General features: G+C 33.3%; 1 protein-coding gene across 2 annotated transcripts in view; it reads left to right on the top strand.

Moving 5' to 3' along the window:
- The window catches only part of EPHA3 (EPH receptor A3), a 358,761-nt gene that overhangs the window by 13,816 nt on the left and 328,819 nt on the right, over window positions 1-16,126 (top strand). For both annotated transcript variants that reach the window (XM_050778973.1, XM_050778974.1), the window contains exon 2: window positions 6,103-6,167. In XM_050778973.1, coding sequence (XP_050634930.1) covers window positions 6,103-6,167 — 65 coding nt within the window. The remainder of the gene's footprint in view (window positions 1-6,102; window positions 6,168-16,126) is intronic.

Genomic DNA, 16,126 nt, shown 5'->3' with positions numbered 1-16,126 from the left:
TAGTTGACTTCGTTTATAGTACAATATTTTTATAATGTTTTATCTGTGAAATAAAATACTAATTAGATCTATTAAAATATTTTGGCTGGTCGCGGTGACTCACGCCTGTAATCCCGGCACTTTGGGAGGCCAAGGCGTACAGATCACGAAGTCAAGAGATCGAGGCCATCCTGGCCAACATAGTGAAACCCTGTCTCTACTGAAAGTACAAAAATTAGCTGGGCGTGGTGGCCCACGCCTATAATCACAATTACTCAGGAGGCTGAGGCAGGAGAATCGCTTGAATCCAGGAGGCAGAAGTTGCGGTGAGCCAAGTTTGTGCCACTGCACTCTAGCCTGGCGACACAGGGGAGACCCTGTCTCAAAACTAATAATAATAATAATAAATAAAATAAAAAAAGAATAATAATGCTTGGGTAGAAAGAAAATAAATACAAACAGGAAGTCCACAGGAACAGTTAAATTAAGAATATGCAAGCGCAGTAGATAAAAGTTGTTGCAATACAGAAGTACATCAGAAAAACTATCTTCTCTAAACTTCTCAATGTCATACCCTGGTGCATACAGTAAAACAGAAAAGCTGAGTTTTGGTGAATCCTATCATAAAATATTTGTTGATTTCTTAATTCTGTATTATGTTTGACCAGAGAACTACACAGAGAATTATAACACTGAGAAAAAAAATTTATTTCTTTCTGTATCATTTTCTTCAATTTGTGACATTTAAATATATTTAGAAGCAGACTGAAGAGCTCTGTGTAGTCCTGTAACCTAGAGCAAAGTTATTCTGCTTATTATAACAGAAAGTGATGAAAATGATAAAGATAAGTATTTGTGAAATGAGGCTGGGACAATTACAGTGATGGTGTGCATAGAAAGAAACTGTCATTACTCTTTAGTAAAAACAAGATGTAATCAAAGGATGGGCTTATTTTCTATTGTAGTGGTTTTATAGTTATTTGTACTTGGCCATAAAAGTCCCTTATAACTGAAGGTTTTACAAGAAAACTTGTGCATTATTATATGAGTTTGAAATTCTTTAGCCATTAAAGCCTACTGTTCACCTTGAAATGATTGTTTAATAATTATTTATAACTCAGTTACATAAAATGCAACTACAGCATTACCACAAAGCCTATGGGTATATTATTAGGTAATTGGAAAGATCTGCTTCAGTACAAAGCTGTGGCATTTAATCTTAAAAACCTTTTAGAACTGTCTGCATGTTTGTAGCACTTAAAAATCTTTCAAGGTGTGAATATTAGTTTCATTCTCAGTCTTTCTAAGTGGACAAGTAGCCACTATGAATCAGAATTTATAAATGTCCTTTAAAAATCTTTGTGTTAATAATTCTCTAAAAATCAAAACTCCAGAAACTTGTACATTTTTAATCTGCCCTCACTAACTGGGAACCTTTGTTTCAAGCCCTTATTTTAGTAACTGAGAACTTGAAAAAAAAAAAAAAAAATCTTAGTTTGTTCCTTTTACTAAGAAGAAAAGATGATGTAAATTATTGGAATAGGCAATTCTTTTTGACACTGCCAATACTAATGAGCAATTTTACTAGGAGTGGACTTTTGATTGAGTCTCTCCATTGTGATAGAGGACAGGATAGGAAGAGAGAGGATGGCTCTGGGAATCTCAATCCCACAATCCAACAGAGGGGGAGATGGAACAGCAGAAATCAGTGGCAGAAATGACGTCCAGGTTTCCTCCTTTCCATAAGTACTTATTACCAATTTGAGCCAATTTGCTCTATACTTTGTTCCTTTTTTTGTTTGCTTGCTTTGTTTTATTTTGTTTGTTTTTGAGACGGAGCCTCGCTCTGTCTCCCAGGCTGGAGTGCAGTGGCGCGATCTCGGCTCACTGCAAGCTCCGCCCCCGGGGTTCAAGCGATTCTCCTGCCTCAGCCTCCCGAGTAGCTGGGATTACAGGCGTGTGCCGCCACGCCGGCTAATTTTTGTATTTTTAGTAGAGATGAGTTTTCGCCACGTTGGCCAGGCTGGTCTTGAACTCATGAACTCTGGTGATCCGCCAGCCTCGGCCTCCCAAAGTGCTGGGATTACAGGCATGAGCCACTGTACCCGGCACTATACTTTGTTCTTACTTCTTTACTCCATTCTACACCTTCTTATTTACATCAGAAACCACCATTCTTTCTTTCCAGATCTCAGTAACTTAGTGCCCATCTGAAAGCCAAATCAACAGTCCAAGTAAGGATTACCTTCCCCTTCTCATGAATATAAGCCCTTTCTAGTCATACATCTCTATTTAAAAGCAATTAGAGGCAGTAAAACATGTAAAAGAAAAACCTAGAACCATATCCATCGATACGTAAGACGGTGATTTCCAAATTCATTTTTGCCCAGAAAAACTCCACTTATTTATTTACTAACTTAAATAGAATCATGACATTTAAAAACATTTCCAATTTAAATCACTTTCATTAAAAAAGTTAATATATGCCATATAGTTCTTTGAATATAAAATATTCTAAAATTAACAAAATAATGTGTTTTCTGTTACACACCAAAAATATATGGCAATCACATCATTAGAATATGAAATCTGGGAAGGGGTAACTTACAGCTTTGATAAATAACTGGCATGAGATAGCCATTAAAGAATGAAGTCATACATATGTTCCTATCTAGCCTTAAGTAAGTTTTCGTTTTGTCAGATTTTATCATTGTGAACTCACATTGTCCAGCAATTGAAATAAACTATCCAATTACTAGTGCAATTATAACTCAGTCCACAGTATTATATTTGTACGTCACAACTCATCAGACTGTCCTGTCCATCCTAGCGTTTGAAAAGAAATGATCAGGTCTACATATGTTTAGAGAGGGACAGCATTCTAGTAACCAAAGTTCTTGCCTGTATCAGTGTGGGGTTTAAGGTATGTATTGCAATGTTACATTGAGTCAATGTATGCAGATAAATCCCTCACAGATTTACTTTGAAATTCCATTCATTTTCTTTTCTTACCTCAATTATGCTATATACTCAAACTGTTCTATAATGGATCACAGGAGATTTGAGGTTTGTATCCTGGGAGTCCCAATTAAGTAACCATTCACTTTAAAGTACTTAGAATTCTTAGACGGTGTTATTTTTATTTGGGTACAAACAAAAGGGACTTTATAAATCCAAATTATATGCTTTTAAAATGTGTTTTGAAGTTAACTATTCTACTCTACTAGGTCATGTATTTAGGTCATGTAATTGAATTATAAATATAATTCAGAAGTCAAAATGGAACTGCTGTCAAATAATATTAATGTATTAAATTTACAAGAAGGGAGTCTGTACAGCATGTTATAAACTCATGGTGGTTTTAAAGATATTTTTGGTATTTGAACATCACAGCAACATTGCAAGATACTCAGGGTAGATATAATTGATAGACAATAGAATCAGTCAGAAGTAATGCTGCTAATTGTGTTTTTCTCATTTGTGCTAAATGGAGTACACTAAAAATTTAATTTCTGAGTAAATGCAATAAATTTAATTAATCTATACTTACTTTAATTGACTGTATGGTCTAACTTATTTTGGTTTGTTCTCATTTGAGTAGAAACCAAATGCTGATGTGATTAGTCCAGTTCTTTTCCATTGTTCTTATTATCAGAAGAAACTTAAGGATATGGTAGTTCATTAGCTGATAACCTACATTCCAATAAGTAATTTACTAAATAGAGTCTATGTAATAACCACATCTTCTTCTCCTCACTCTGGTTACTAATACTAAGATTAAACTAGTGATTGATCTTAGCATGTGGAGTAACATATAATTATCATTTAGTAATGTGCAATTAGTACCTAAACACAATGATACATTAAGCCATTTAAACCCCCAAGGACACTGCAAATATAATCTAATAATTTATGCATACTGGCAAGCTGATTTCTACTATGCAAATCCCATATAAAGCTCAGAGAGATTAAATGATTGGTATGAAACAACTAACAATTGAACTAGGTATATCTTTTATGAGAATGAATGTTGGTAATATCCTTTAATTTAAAGGTGAGGAAGTATTTTTGTATTTTCAAAAATTTTCTAACACTGATCTGAAATATAATCTATAACATTGATTAATTGGTAGAGGGTTTTTAATTATTTTTCAGAGATAATTGCAATATAATTAAGCATACTGTTAATTTCCAAACTGATATCATGGGAAATAATTCAATTATGGAAATTATACTATGTAATCCATGCAGCGGCTATCTATCTTCTGTTTTAATCTAAATACAGTTACTTCTCATTAGGATTAATTTATTGGGAAAACATTCTTTAATCATTAAGGAATTATAATGTAAAAGGTAAAGTTTATGTTTGTCTTTCACTAGCAAAACTTAAAGAATCAAACTTTGAGAATTGTATTTCTTTTACATTGTAATGATCAAGAGCCTTACTTTTACCCACCTAATGTATTTATCAACTAACCAGGTAATCAAAATTTTAGTACTACCTGAAAATTTAGAAATCTAATGTCTATCAAATATGTAATTAATTTTTCTTAACATTTTATAAGATTAATATTTCCTCCACAAAAAATAGTTGAAATGATTTTTTAAAGTCTATCAGATATGTAAATTTTCTTTACATTTTAAAAGATTAATGTTTGCTTTGCAAAAAAAAATTACTTGAGATTATTTTTAAAAGAATGGTGCTTTTCATGTATCAGGAAACATTTTGTAAACAACATGAGAACATGTTGTGCAGTGTACGTATTTACATTATGTTTTGCTGTGTGTATATATGTAACCCCTGAAAATGATTCCTTTCTATTGTGTGTATTGATTTTCATGGTCTGGTTCATGTTAATAATGCATGCTGAGTTTATGTAACCTTCCTTCACATCCTCCATTAGTCAATCATGGAATTTTTTTTCTAATTTAGAAGAAAGATGAGGTAAAATCATAGCTTCCATTATTTAATAGGTCAGATAGACAAAGTGAAACTTTTGTTATTAATTGTATTTGAAGTGCTGTTTTATATTTAATTTTCTAACCCATTACAAATTAATATTCGGTGTGGAAAATAACGTTCCATCTTCTTTTAATAATATATGCAATCATATGCATGTTATGTTTTACTTTTCGTGTACAAACATCGATGAAAAGTCATTAGAACTAGCACGAAGTTCTGAGTAAAACCACTAAAGTCTTTGAGTAAAAATACTCGCTCTGCCGCCCAGGCTAGAGTGAGTGGCGCGATCTTGGCTCACTGCAAGCTCCGCCCCCCGGGTTCCCGCCATTCTCCTGCCTCAGCCTCCCGAGTAGCTGGGACCACAGGCGCCGCCACCACGCCCGGCTAAGTTTTTTGTATTTTTAGTAGAGACCAGGTTTCATCGTGTTAGCCAGGATGGTTGCGATTTCCTGACCTCGTGATCCACCCGCTTCAGCCTCCCAAAGTGCTGGGATTACAGGCTTGAGCCACGGCGCCCGGCCAAAATAACTACTTTAAATAAGTAAAGCTTTACACAGGTGTTATTATAAAACTTAGTTTTACTTTTATTTCTCCTCAAATTGGTAGTTAAGCTTTTTGTTTGTTACATGTAAGTAAATAATGAATATATTTTTAAAAAATACACATTGCAGAATAATATGTTGAGTATTAGCCAGGGACAATATGAAGGTGCCGTATTAAATATAAATAAACATATATTGATTCACTGTAGCAACATATTTAAGAAATGAATTAATTGTGAAATCATATGCAAATTTATCAAATTTAATATTTTTGAAGTTATTTTGATATGCTAGCATTAATAGTTTTCTATTTTGCATTTTTATTGTTTCCTCTTTAAATCTGTAATTATTATGTAAGAAATTGTCAGTATACTGAACATTAACCTATCCTTGTAAATAAATGCGAACAGTTTAAAAGGACACAGAAACTTTTGATCTCTTAACTTTCCCTGTGTATTTTTTGTAACTACCTTTTTTAATACTAATTATAGACTTACAATGAAAAGGAAGAGTTATGTTTTTTGAGCAATATCAACAACAGACAATGTGAACTCAACAGAAGCAAATAGAAATAATTCACTGTTATTAATTGTGTTTGTGTATTGTGTTTTATTTCAGTCAATCTACTGGATTCAAAAACAATTCAAGGAGAGCTGGGCTGGATCTCTTATCCATCACATGGGGTGAGTTTAATAAACTATCAAAGGGAAACATCATTTTCTCCATTACCTTTCTTAGGGAGCAGATGAATTTATTGTATTCTCTAAAGAGAACTCTTGTACTTCTGGTGACAAATTATATTTATAGGAGTATTCAATATATGGAGTAGCACAGCTTGACATTTGTGTCCAGTGGAGTTACTGAGAATTTTGAACATTTTTTTCTTCTTAATTTATCAATTGCTTGAATGGATTGATTAAATAGTTTAATTATTGTTGGCATCATGTTAATGATTTAAGAGTGACTTTTTTTTTTTTTTGATGTGATCAGAATAGGTGAATTAATTAGACTGCCTAAATTTCAGGTGATGTAGAAAGTTTGTATTTGGGGATGGTAATCTCCAAAGTCATAGCCTTAAAATCAACCTCGGTAACTGCTCTTCCAAGTAGGTAGAATTATTATTCAACATTATAAACCTATATTGTCTTAATTTACTTGTTTAAAATGTCTACAATTTGCCTAGATCAGTTTAAAAATGGGAATATTACTTAGAAAAAAATCTGCTGCTGCCTTTAAGTTTTAAACTTTTTATATAGCTTTGGTATTTTATCAATCCAGATACAAATTACAGAGTGTGTAGTATTTTGGTGCTCTAAATGACTATAATGAGCCTTTTCTGGGAGAAAATTTTTCTTTTAGTTTTTCTGAAAAATGGGGGGTGGGGTTACATTTCTCAAACTTTTTTCCCTACACAATTTTGTAATAAATTCCCCAACATACCTTTTTGTTTCTAAGTATAGCTTGTGAAATATGTGAAATATTTTGAAATATTTATCATAGGAACAAATGTATGTATTCCTGTCCTTCTATGATAGTCATCTTTTCAAGAGATTGTAATTACTTCCATTTCGTATTGGTGTTCAGTCTTTAGAGTTTTGTGCCTAAATATACACAGTTTTATGATAGCACCAGCTTCTTCACCAGCGGATGTTTTCCATCAGAGATACTTCATCTATCTGTCATCTTTGTATCTGCTTCTCTTCCTGACACACCTTGACTTTGACAATATGCCAAAACCTAAAATCAAGCCTTCATTAGTTACTTTAGAGCAGAGAGTATGAAGTAAGCCAGGATTTGGTTTTCCCAGAGGTGTGAAAGGAATCAAATGATTTGGATAAAAGCACAGCCTAGGTTGTCGTAAAGAGTGAATTGAAACTCAAGAATGAGCTGGAAAACTCATTTGAAACTAATCATCTAAAAGTCAAACCTCACCTTAATTTGATTTTAGAAATTTAAATTTTTCATGACTCTTTCAGATAATATACCAGAGAACCTGTTGCCTCAGGATATAAGAAAAGCAAAAACTATAGTAATGTTTAGTTACTATATATTAGTATATAGTATACTATATACCATATATACATACTATATACTATATATACTATATAATATGGTATATATATTACTATATTAGTATCTATAACTAATAGATACATATATGTTTATTTTTTAAAACAAGAAATTATCTTATATTTCACAGCAACAGTCTGGCTGATGTTTTCCTTTAAAGAAGGTATAGTGGTAACACATTTTTATATATTGAGAGTTGGGGGAAATGAATTCCCCCATTGTTAATCTTGTAGATAATGTGATGGGGTAGAGTTGGCACTTCTACTTCTAGATCTATGTTGGAGGTAGACAGTGGGGTGTTCTTAGCACCTTGCTGGGTAAAGTGTGACACAGGGACAAACCAGCAACATCAACATGTGGGAGATTATTAGAAATGCAGACTACCAGACCCTTCTCCAGACATTGTGAATCAGAATCTGTATCTCAATAGGTGACTCTTTAGCACATTCAATTTGAAAAACACTCCTCTGGATAAATTACCTCTTCACATTTCCCATCTCTGGCCCAATTTACTATCTCTTTGTTGCCTAGGAATCTCTTATAGCTTCCACAGTCAAGTTTTCAGTTTCTTCTTTGGTTTACTGTTGCCTCAGAGATCCCCACTCGGACCCATTGGCTCCTCTTCATTGCTGTCCTCTGTTGATCTTTCAACTGTGATTTTCTTATTTCTGATGCATAAAATAGCCTAAAATGGTTGGTCATTCTCTTCAAGCTTATCATTATTATTTGCAGGGAGAAAAGAGAAACTCCCCAATAGTTCATGAAACTTACAATACCTAAGAACCACAAAGCTAAAAAAAAGAATAAAATCAAATGATGTGAATTATTGGTCTGTGGTGATATGTAGTGTATATTTCCTTTAAATTTCCCACATATTTTGTTAACCATAATATATATAAGGAAATATATAGTGCAGTTTAGAAAACATTAGATCAACTGTTTTTTTGGGAAATTGACCAAATTATTAGGTGAAAATACTGTATGGTAAGTTTAGGTTTTGGATTTAATAGCCTGGCATATACAAATATTTGTGCCTCCAGATTCAATTAATTATTTTTATTGCTCTCATTTTTAACACGGCAAGGATAGATTAGTTTTGTGGTTGTATTGTTTTTAAAGGAAATAGATACTTATAACAATTGTGATATCCTTGCTGAAAGGTTTTTCATAAAATAAAAAGACAAGTAATAGCTGGAAATGGACTTTGAGTTTGTTATTTTTCAGATTAATTAAATAATAACTGGCAGTGCATCTGACTGGAGGATAACTAAAATATGACTGTAAACTTAAGGGGAAAAATCATAATAACAATATTATACCATATTAAATCACTGCAAATTCTCACTCTTGATTTAGGGTAGTGGTTCTTAACAGGTTGAGTGAGTAGGGAATTTTTATTTTATCTCGGGGGGATATTTGGCAATGTTTGAAGACTTTTGTCACAACTGGGGAAAGGAGGCACTTTTACATTTAGTAGGGGAGACCAGTGGTACTGCCAAATACCTTACAATAAACATGGCAGCCTCTAAAAAGAAGATTGATCTGGTCTAAAATGGCAGTGCCTAAGTTGAGAAACTCTTACTTGGGGGATTAATAATAGCATTCCATCAGGAACTGTCCTTAACTAAGGAGATCTGGGAGACTGCCAGCTCCTTCTCTAACTTCCAATCATGTTCTCATCAGAAGCTCTGAATTCCAAATCTGTTGAAATATAAATTTTAAACAATAAATCAGTGATTCATTTCAAACTTAAAATGAATCTTTCATGGAATGCTTGTATCACCTGAGCTATTAAAAAATTAATATATTTGGAGGAAAATGGCCAAGAGTCACTCATTCCTTCATATAATTTGTTTCCTTTTTCTATTCTTTCTTTTCCTCCAAAGATGTATTCATACATGAAACTTTGCAATTTGCCTAGGTAATTTTCTTGGGAGTAGTATTTCTCTCTCCATTTTTAAATGGTGCTTCATATCTTAGAGAAAACCTTGTAGGGAAATATGATACTACATATATTATTAGGCCTTGGACCAATTCTCCAAATAAATATCTGGGAGTAAATTTAATGAAACTTTAATTTTCTCTAAATGAAGGTCATGAAAATAATACTCAAATTTGTAAACTGAAATTATTTATGGAGGTCATGAATAGCAATTCATTTTTCAATGGAAGAGTTTTATTTGTCACTCATATTATCTGGCATTATATTTGGTGCCTTTAGCAAACCAGACAGAAGCAGTTACCTTCTCTGGGCCTATAAACTATGAATTATAATATGATATTTGAATCCAGGGCTTAATTTTATTCAGAAATTTGGGTAAATAATTCAATAGTTCTAATATTAATATTTGATTTTGAGAATAATCAACACATATCAAAGCTTCTATATATTGTTAGGTTACAGCTTAGAAAAACAGTCTTTTGCTTACACATGACTCTTAAATTGATTGTACTTAAACTGATCGATGATTGATTGATTGATTGATAGTGTTAATCTACCATGTAAACTTTCTTAGACTACATATCATTACATAAATTCATTGGAGGAGAGATCCAAGGAAGGTCGAGCTACACAGTTTTCATTTAGTATAGTATTGATATCCTGATTAACTAGTACAAAGAAATTATAAGCTATGACTCAATTAAGGAAACTCCAATAAGAAGAGGGTGAGGACTGGTAGGGTTCAGGAAGTGTAGAAAAAGCACTGTCTGCAACAAGTAATATATATTTGTGGAAAATAGAGGTATCAGAATTAGTAATTGTGGAATTAAGGTTTCTTTAGATATTTATTGATGTCTTAGCAGTGAACGTGCACTTAAATGAAAACACTCTTTGGCAAATAGAGAGCTTGCTGATTGCCCACCCAATATCTGGATTCTCTTTGCTGATGGAAGAAACATCGATATTGTTCAAGTTTTCACTCTCCCAGGTGTTACTGGAAAATGGCCCTTCTGCGACTCTGTGGGTTTAATGTTGATTCATCTGAGAACTAATCATGACCATGATAGTTATTTTGGCAGGGATTGGTTGAAGCAAGTGTAAGTAAAGCCAATGATGCTGGTGCAGAATTCTAGTGATTTCTAGGAAAGGTTTTCCTCCTGATAGAGAGATAGGGAGAGACCCAGCATTTCCTCTGTTTGGACTTGTTCTGTAAAGGCTCTGGGTCTGCAGCAGCTGCATTTCTCTCAGGACTAGAAAGGCAGAGCCCAGTGAGCATAAGAGAAACCAGCATGGAACCTTGTTATCACTGAACCACTGAATTACGTGAAATAATGCCTCTTCTTTGTTATTTAAGCCACTCTTAGTATTTTTCATGCTTTCAAATGAAAGGCATCCTGATAGGATGGAATGTTTTATCTTTGCTCAAATATTCTAATTTCTAAATGGAGGCTATCATTGTATATTACAGTGTCATATATATTTTCCAGATTGTCTTTTTTGGTACTTTAGTAAGATGTCAAAAATAATAGAGTAGTAAAACAGGTTAAGCACATTGGTTAGAATTGAGGCATCTGCATTTCCATTCTATCTCTACCCCTTATTATATAATCAGATGTAAGCCAATTAATCAAAAACTGACCAGGTGGCTCACACCTGTAATCCCAGGGCTTTGAGAGCCTAAGGTAGGAGAATCACTTGAGATCAGGGCTTCAAGATCAGCCTGGGCAAACAGCAAGAACACCCTATCTCCAATAAATACATAAACACATAGAAATTAGCCTGGAGTTGTGGCATTCACCTGTAGTTGTAACTATTCAGGGGGCTGAGGTGGGAGGATCACTTGAGCCCAAGAGTTCCAGGCTGCAGTGGGGTATGACTGAGCCGCTGCACTCTAGCCTGGATGACGGAGCCAGACTCTGTCTCTCAAAAGGAATTTTTTTTTTTAATCTTGAAAAAACATTTGTCTTCACCTCTAAAAAAAGGAATTAGAGTAATTCCTATGTCATATCACTTTAGAGCAAATGAGATTTGAGCATAAGTATATATATGTGTATATATAATACATGTGAAAGAGCTATATAAATGTCATTTCTTATTCTAAGACAAGCTTTGAGGTTCTCCCACTTTAATTCAAACTCTTTTGCTAAATTCATTTACATGTCTCCATAAACCTCAATCTACACTCGAGGTCTTGAATTTGTATTTAGGAGAAGGAAAGTTGACAGTGTTGTGTGAAGTCTCAGCAGGCACCTCTTCTCAATTCAGAGTCCAATACATTGCCTCTGATGTCACTTCGTTTTTATTCCATCTAATCTGCACAGACTGAAGTTCACATACAATCTTGCTGCAGAAGGAATTGCGGTTTTGGACCATGAATTTAAATCATTATTACTAGGCTCGAACACATCTTTATTAGTCAAAATAGGAACCATTACAATCATCACATTTTTGCCAACGAAAAATAAGTTTGTTTATTCCTGTAGAATAAAAATTCATGCTTCGGGATTTGATGAACTCTTGGAAAGCATTTTCTGCCTCCTGCTAGTTGTGGAAGCGATTTCCCTGCAAAAGGTTCTCGAGATGCTTGAAGAAGTGGTAGTCAGTTGGCGAGAGGTCAGGTGAATATGATAGATGAGGCAAAACTTTGTAGCTCAATTTGTTCAACTTTTGAAGCATTGTTTGTGCAGCGTGTCATGGGGCATTGTCGTGGACAAGAATTGGACCCTTTCTGTTGACCGATGCCAGCTGCAGGAATTGCAGTTTCCGATGCCTCTCATCAATTTGCTGAGCATACTTCTCAGAAGTAATGGCTTCACCGGGATTCAGAAAGCTGTAGTGGATCGAAACAGCAGCAGACCACCAAACAATGACCATCACTTTTTCGATGCAAGTTTGGCTTTGGAAAGTGCTTTGGAGCTTCTTCTGGGTCCAGCCACTGAGATGCTCATCACCAGTTGTATAAAATCCACTTTTTGTCGCACGTTACAGTCTGATCGATAAATGGTTCATTTTTGCGGAGAATAAGAAAATGACGCTTGAAAACAACTTTTTTTTCTTTTTTTTTCTTTTTTTTAACTTTCTCTCCGCTCATGAGGCACCCATTTATCAAGTTTTTTCACCTTTCCAATTTACTTCAAATGCCGAAGGACCGCAGAATGGTCAGCATTGAGTTCTTCAGCAACCTCTTGTGTAGTTGTAAGAGGATCAGCTTTGATGATGACTCTCAGTTGGTCCTTGTCAACTTCCAAGGACAGGTCACTACGCTCCTCATCTTCAAGGCCCTTGTTTCCTGTGCGAAACTTCTTGAACCACCACTGCACTGTACCTTCATTAGCAGTTCTGAGCCAAATGCGTTGTTGGTGTTGTGAGTTGTCTCCAATGCTTTACAATCCACTTTGAACATCAATAAGAACATCGCTCGAATTTGCTTTTTGTCTAACATCATTTCCATAGTCTAAAATACATATAAAAAACAGCAAATAATAAGTCATTACCAAAAACAAAACGAGAAATGCACATTAAAATGATGTATAACATATTTCACACTTAATTCAGAACGTATTCCAGTATCAAATGGCAAATTTCAACAATGCAAACACTGCAATTACTTTTGCATCAGCTTAATAATTGAGGCAGTTAAAACATAGTAATTTGGTATGTAGTTTATTTGTAACTTTTAGTGATGAGAATATTCTCAAATATTGATATTTCAGATTTCAGGTCAAATGTTACTTCTTCATGGAGACCTTTTCACAAGCCACCCTCCTGCCCCACCATCTCCTAAATGACCCTCACCCCATCCCTAGTGTATAACACCTGATAAGCTCATCTACCTCCTTACGCATGTCCTTTGTTGTATATCCACAGCTTACAATTATACATTAATGCAGTCATTCGATTGATCTTTATTTCAGCCAGGAAACTCTGGCTTTCACAGGAAAGCTCTGTGAGGCCAATCCTCATTTCACGAAATTCTCCCTGAACTCTTAGCATTTACAGTTTCTATATTAATTGCCCATGAATTAAAATTATTAAAAAATGAATAATAAAAGCTTTGCCAATTAAGAAAGCTGACATCGATTTTTGTTTTGTTTTGTTTTTTGAAAATAATTTGATAATTTAGACTATATTACTTGAAACAATGTCTTTTAGAGATTTCATTGTCTCTTTTAATGGCATAAAATTAAGTACAATTCTTATATATAAACGCATATATCTCCTATAATCTATAATATATCTATATTAAATATATTACATTGTCTTTTGTACTAGCAGACATATTTAGTTAAATGTAGCTAGAAAATACAACTGGCCAGTGAACTGAAGTTTAACTGAAAAAAAAACTACATAAAGATAACTTCATATTGAAAATTATTTTGATTGTTATCAAGGGGGGAAAAGTGAGAATCCTGTAAATAAATCCAGTTCAGCAAATCATAGAACTGTTTAAAATGAATAAATCATAGAGAGGAATGAAAATAATAAAAATACTTTCTAAATTAAGTCTTTACTTTTCTACTTTACAGTATGATGTTACTTGCCTGTAATATTAGAATTATTGCTATTTGGGAAGTTCAGGTTCTACAAAATCTTACCAACTGGATTTCTAGCTTTCGCCTTGTGAATGGGGTTTTAAATGCGGAAAGAATATTTTGACAACTGGGTGTCAGCGATAACCACCTGGGATTCTGCCTTTATGAATCACAGTCCAAATTCTACTTCATAGACTGAATAGTCAATCCAGGAACATCAAATTTTTGACATATGTGATATGTGATTCTTGGTCATTTGAAATTGTTCTGCCTAGACTCTATTTTAAGTATGTCACTCTCACCTATTATGCAGACCTCTCAAGGAAAGATGTCTGATTGCGTTAGAAAAACATGGCAAAATCTTACCGGCTTGTTTTTTTGAACCTTTCCTTGAAACAAAATGCACTCTGGAAAAAAAGGGGAAATGTGGACAAGTGCTAGAAATCAGATAAGATAGAATTTATTCTAGCAACATTTAATTTTTTAAAAATAAAATGCTACCTTGGTGCTTTAAAAAAAAAATAGAAGTGATTTTTCTGTTGCTAACACTATGTCTCTATGTGAATTGTCTTCTCTTCATCAAAACAGTGTTTATGTTTAGGGAGATTGGATTAGAATTTTAAAAATATGGCATGTACTCTATTTCATTTCTTTTACTTTGATGTAAGCTTAGTGGAATTTAAAACAAAGGAGACTTGAAACATAAGTGCATGGGTTTTATTTCCTCTAGCTTTACTCATAAATTTATTTGTGCTTTATGATCATTACCTAACATATATTAACTATAAAGTTAAATAAAAAGCTAAGATGTAGTCAAATAATTTTCATTTCTATTTTGAGCGTTTAAATATTTCATATGTTTGCTATAATCATTCTTTATTTGTTTTTTAAAGTAGATTTAAAAATTCCAAATAGAAGACGAAATTCTGCTTCTGCTAGTTTTTCATATTGATAACATTTTTTCTCTAGAACAAATAACTTTGACACTAAGCTCTGTTTTGTTGTTCAACTTCAAATTAGCATATTTTCTGGTCAGAAATGCACAGTTATTAAAATAAAAGTGACCGAAAATATACATATTATAATTTTAAAAGAATGGCTTTCATATTCAATTCATTATATATTGAATGTGTTGAAACGTGCAAAATAGTGTATGGCAGACTGAATAGGTTTGTGCATTACTAAGAAATGTCCTATTCCTTTAATATTTTATAGAGAGTATATTCAGCCTAAACATTATGTTTTCAAGCTTCCAAGTGTTCTTTTGTATGAAGGATATAAAAACAAGATACATACTCTGATGGAAAGGAGTTTCAACTGTGTCTTTCCATTACACGTAAAACAAGAATTTTTAAAAATAATTCACATAAAAGCTTTGCTTATTTAAAATATTGCCTCTTTTATTAAAATTTTTAATTATTTTGACCCTTAGGCTTATTATACTCTGGGTGCTTAATTTCTTTCGAAAAATTAAAAAAAGAAATTAAATTTAGTCTATAAAAACTATGGTGTAGTATACTTTTTATGTAAGTCCCAAGTCCCAAATGATAGTCATTGAACCTGAGAATGCTTAATGGCTATGATGCGTACAATATAAACCACCTTAAGTATTTCTGCAACCTTAATAGGGTGTAGATTACCATCACTGTTTTTCCTGCATATGATGCTCACTTTATTGAGAAATTATTACATAAATAAAAATATTACCAAAGTAATATATGAGATTCCTTGGGAGTTGCTAAAATCATTTATCTCTATTACATGTGACATAAGAAGAAAAATGTCAAAGGGGCTACTTGGATTTTTCTGAGTATATCTAAAATCATATTATTACACATTATTTTTATTAATTCTGTTAATAAGGCAGTTTGATATATATAAACTAACAGATCAAAATTGTTACTTTTAAACTTCTATACAATAGTTGTTAGAAATGCAAAATTCTGAGCCCTAATCATGACTTGATGCATTAGAAACCCTGCGGATGGAGCCCAGCAATAGGATTTTTAATAGGCTATCCATGGGATTCTGATGCTACTCAAGTTTGGGGATCACTGTGTTAGAAAATCATTATCTGATGTAATGAGGCATACAGTAC

Source organism: Macaca thibetana, chromosome 2, assembly GCF_024542745.1.
Source record: "Macaca thibetana thibetana isolate TM-01 chromosome 2, ASM2454274v1, whole genome shotgun sequence".
Classification (NCBI taxonomy): Eukaryota; Metazoa; Chordata; class Mammalia; order Primates; family Cercopithecidae; genus Macaca; species Macaca thibetana.
Note: the sequence above shows the minus strand (reverse complement) of the source record. Positions and strands in the feature narration are given on the sequence as shown.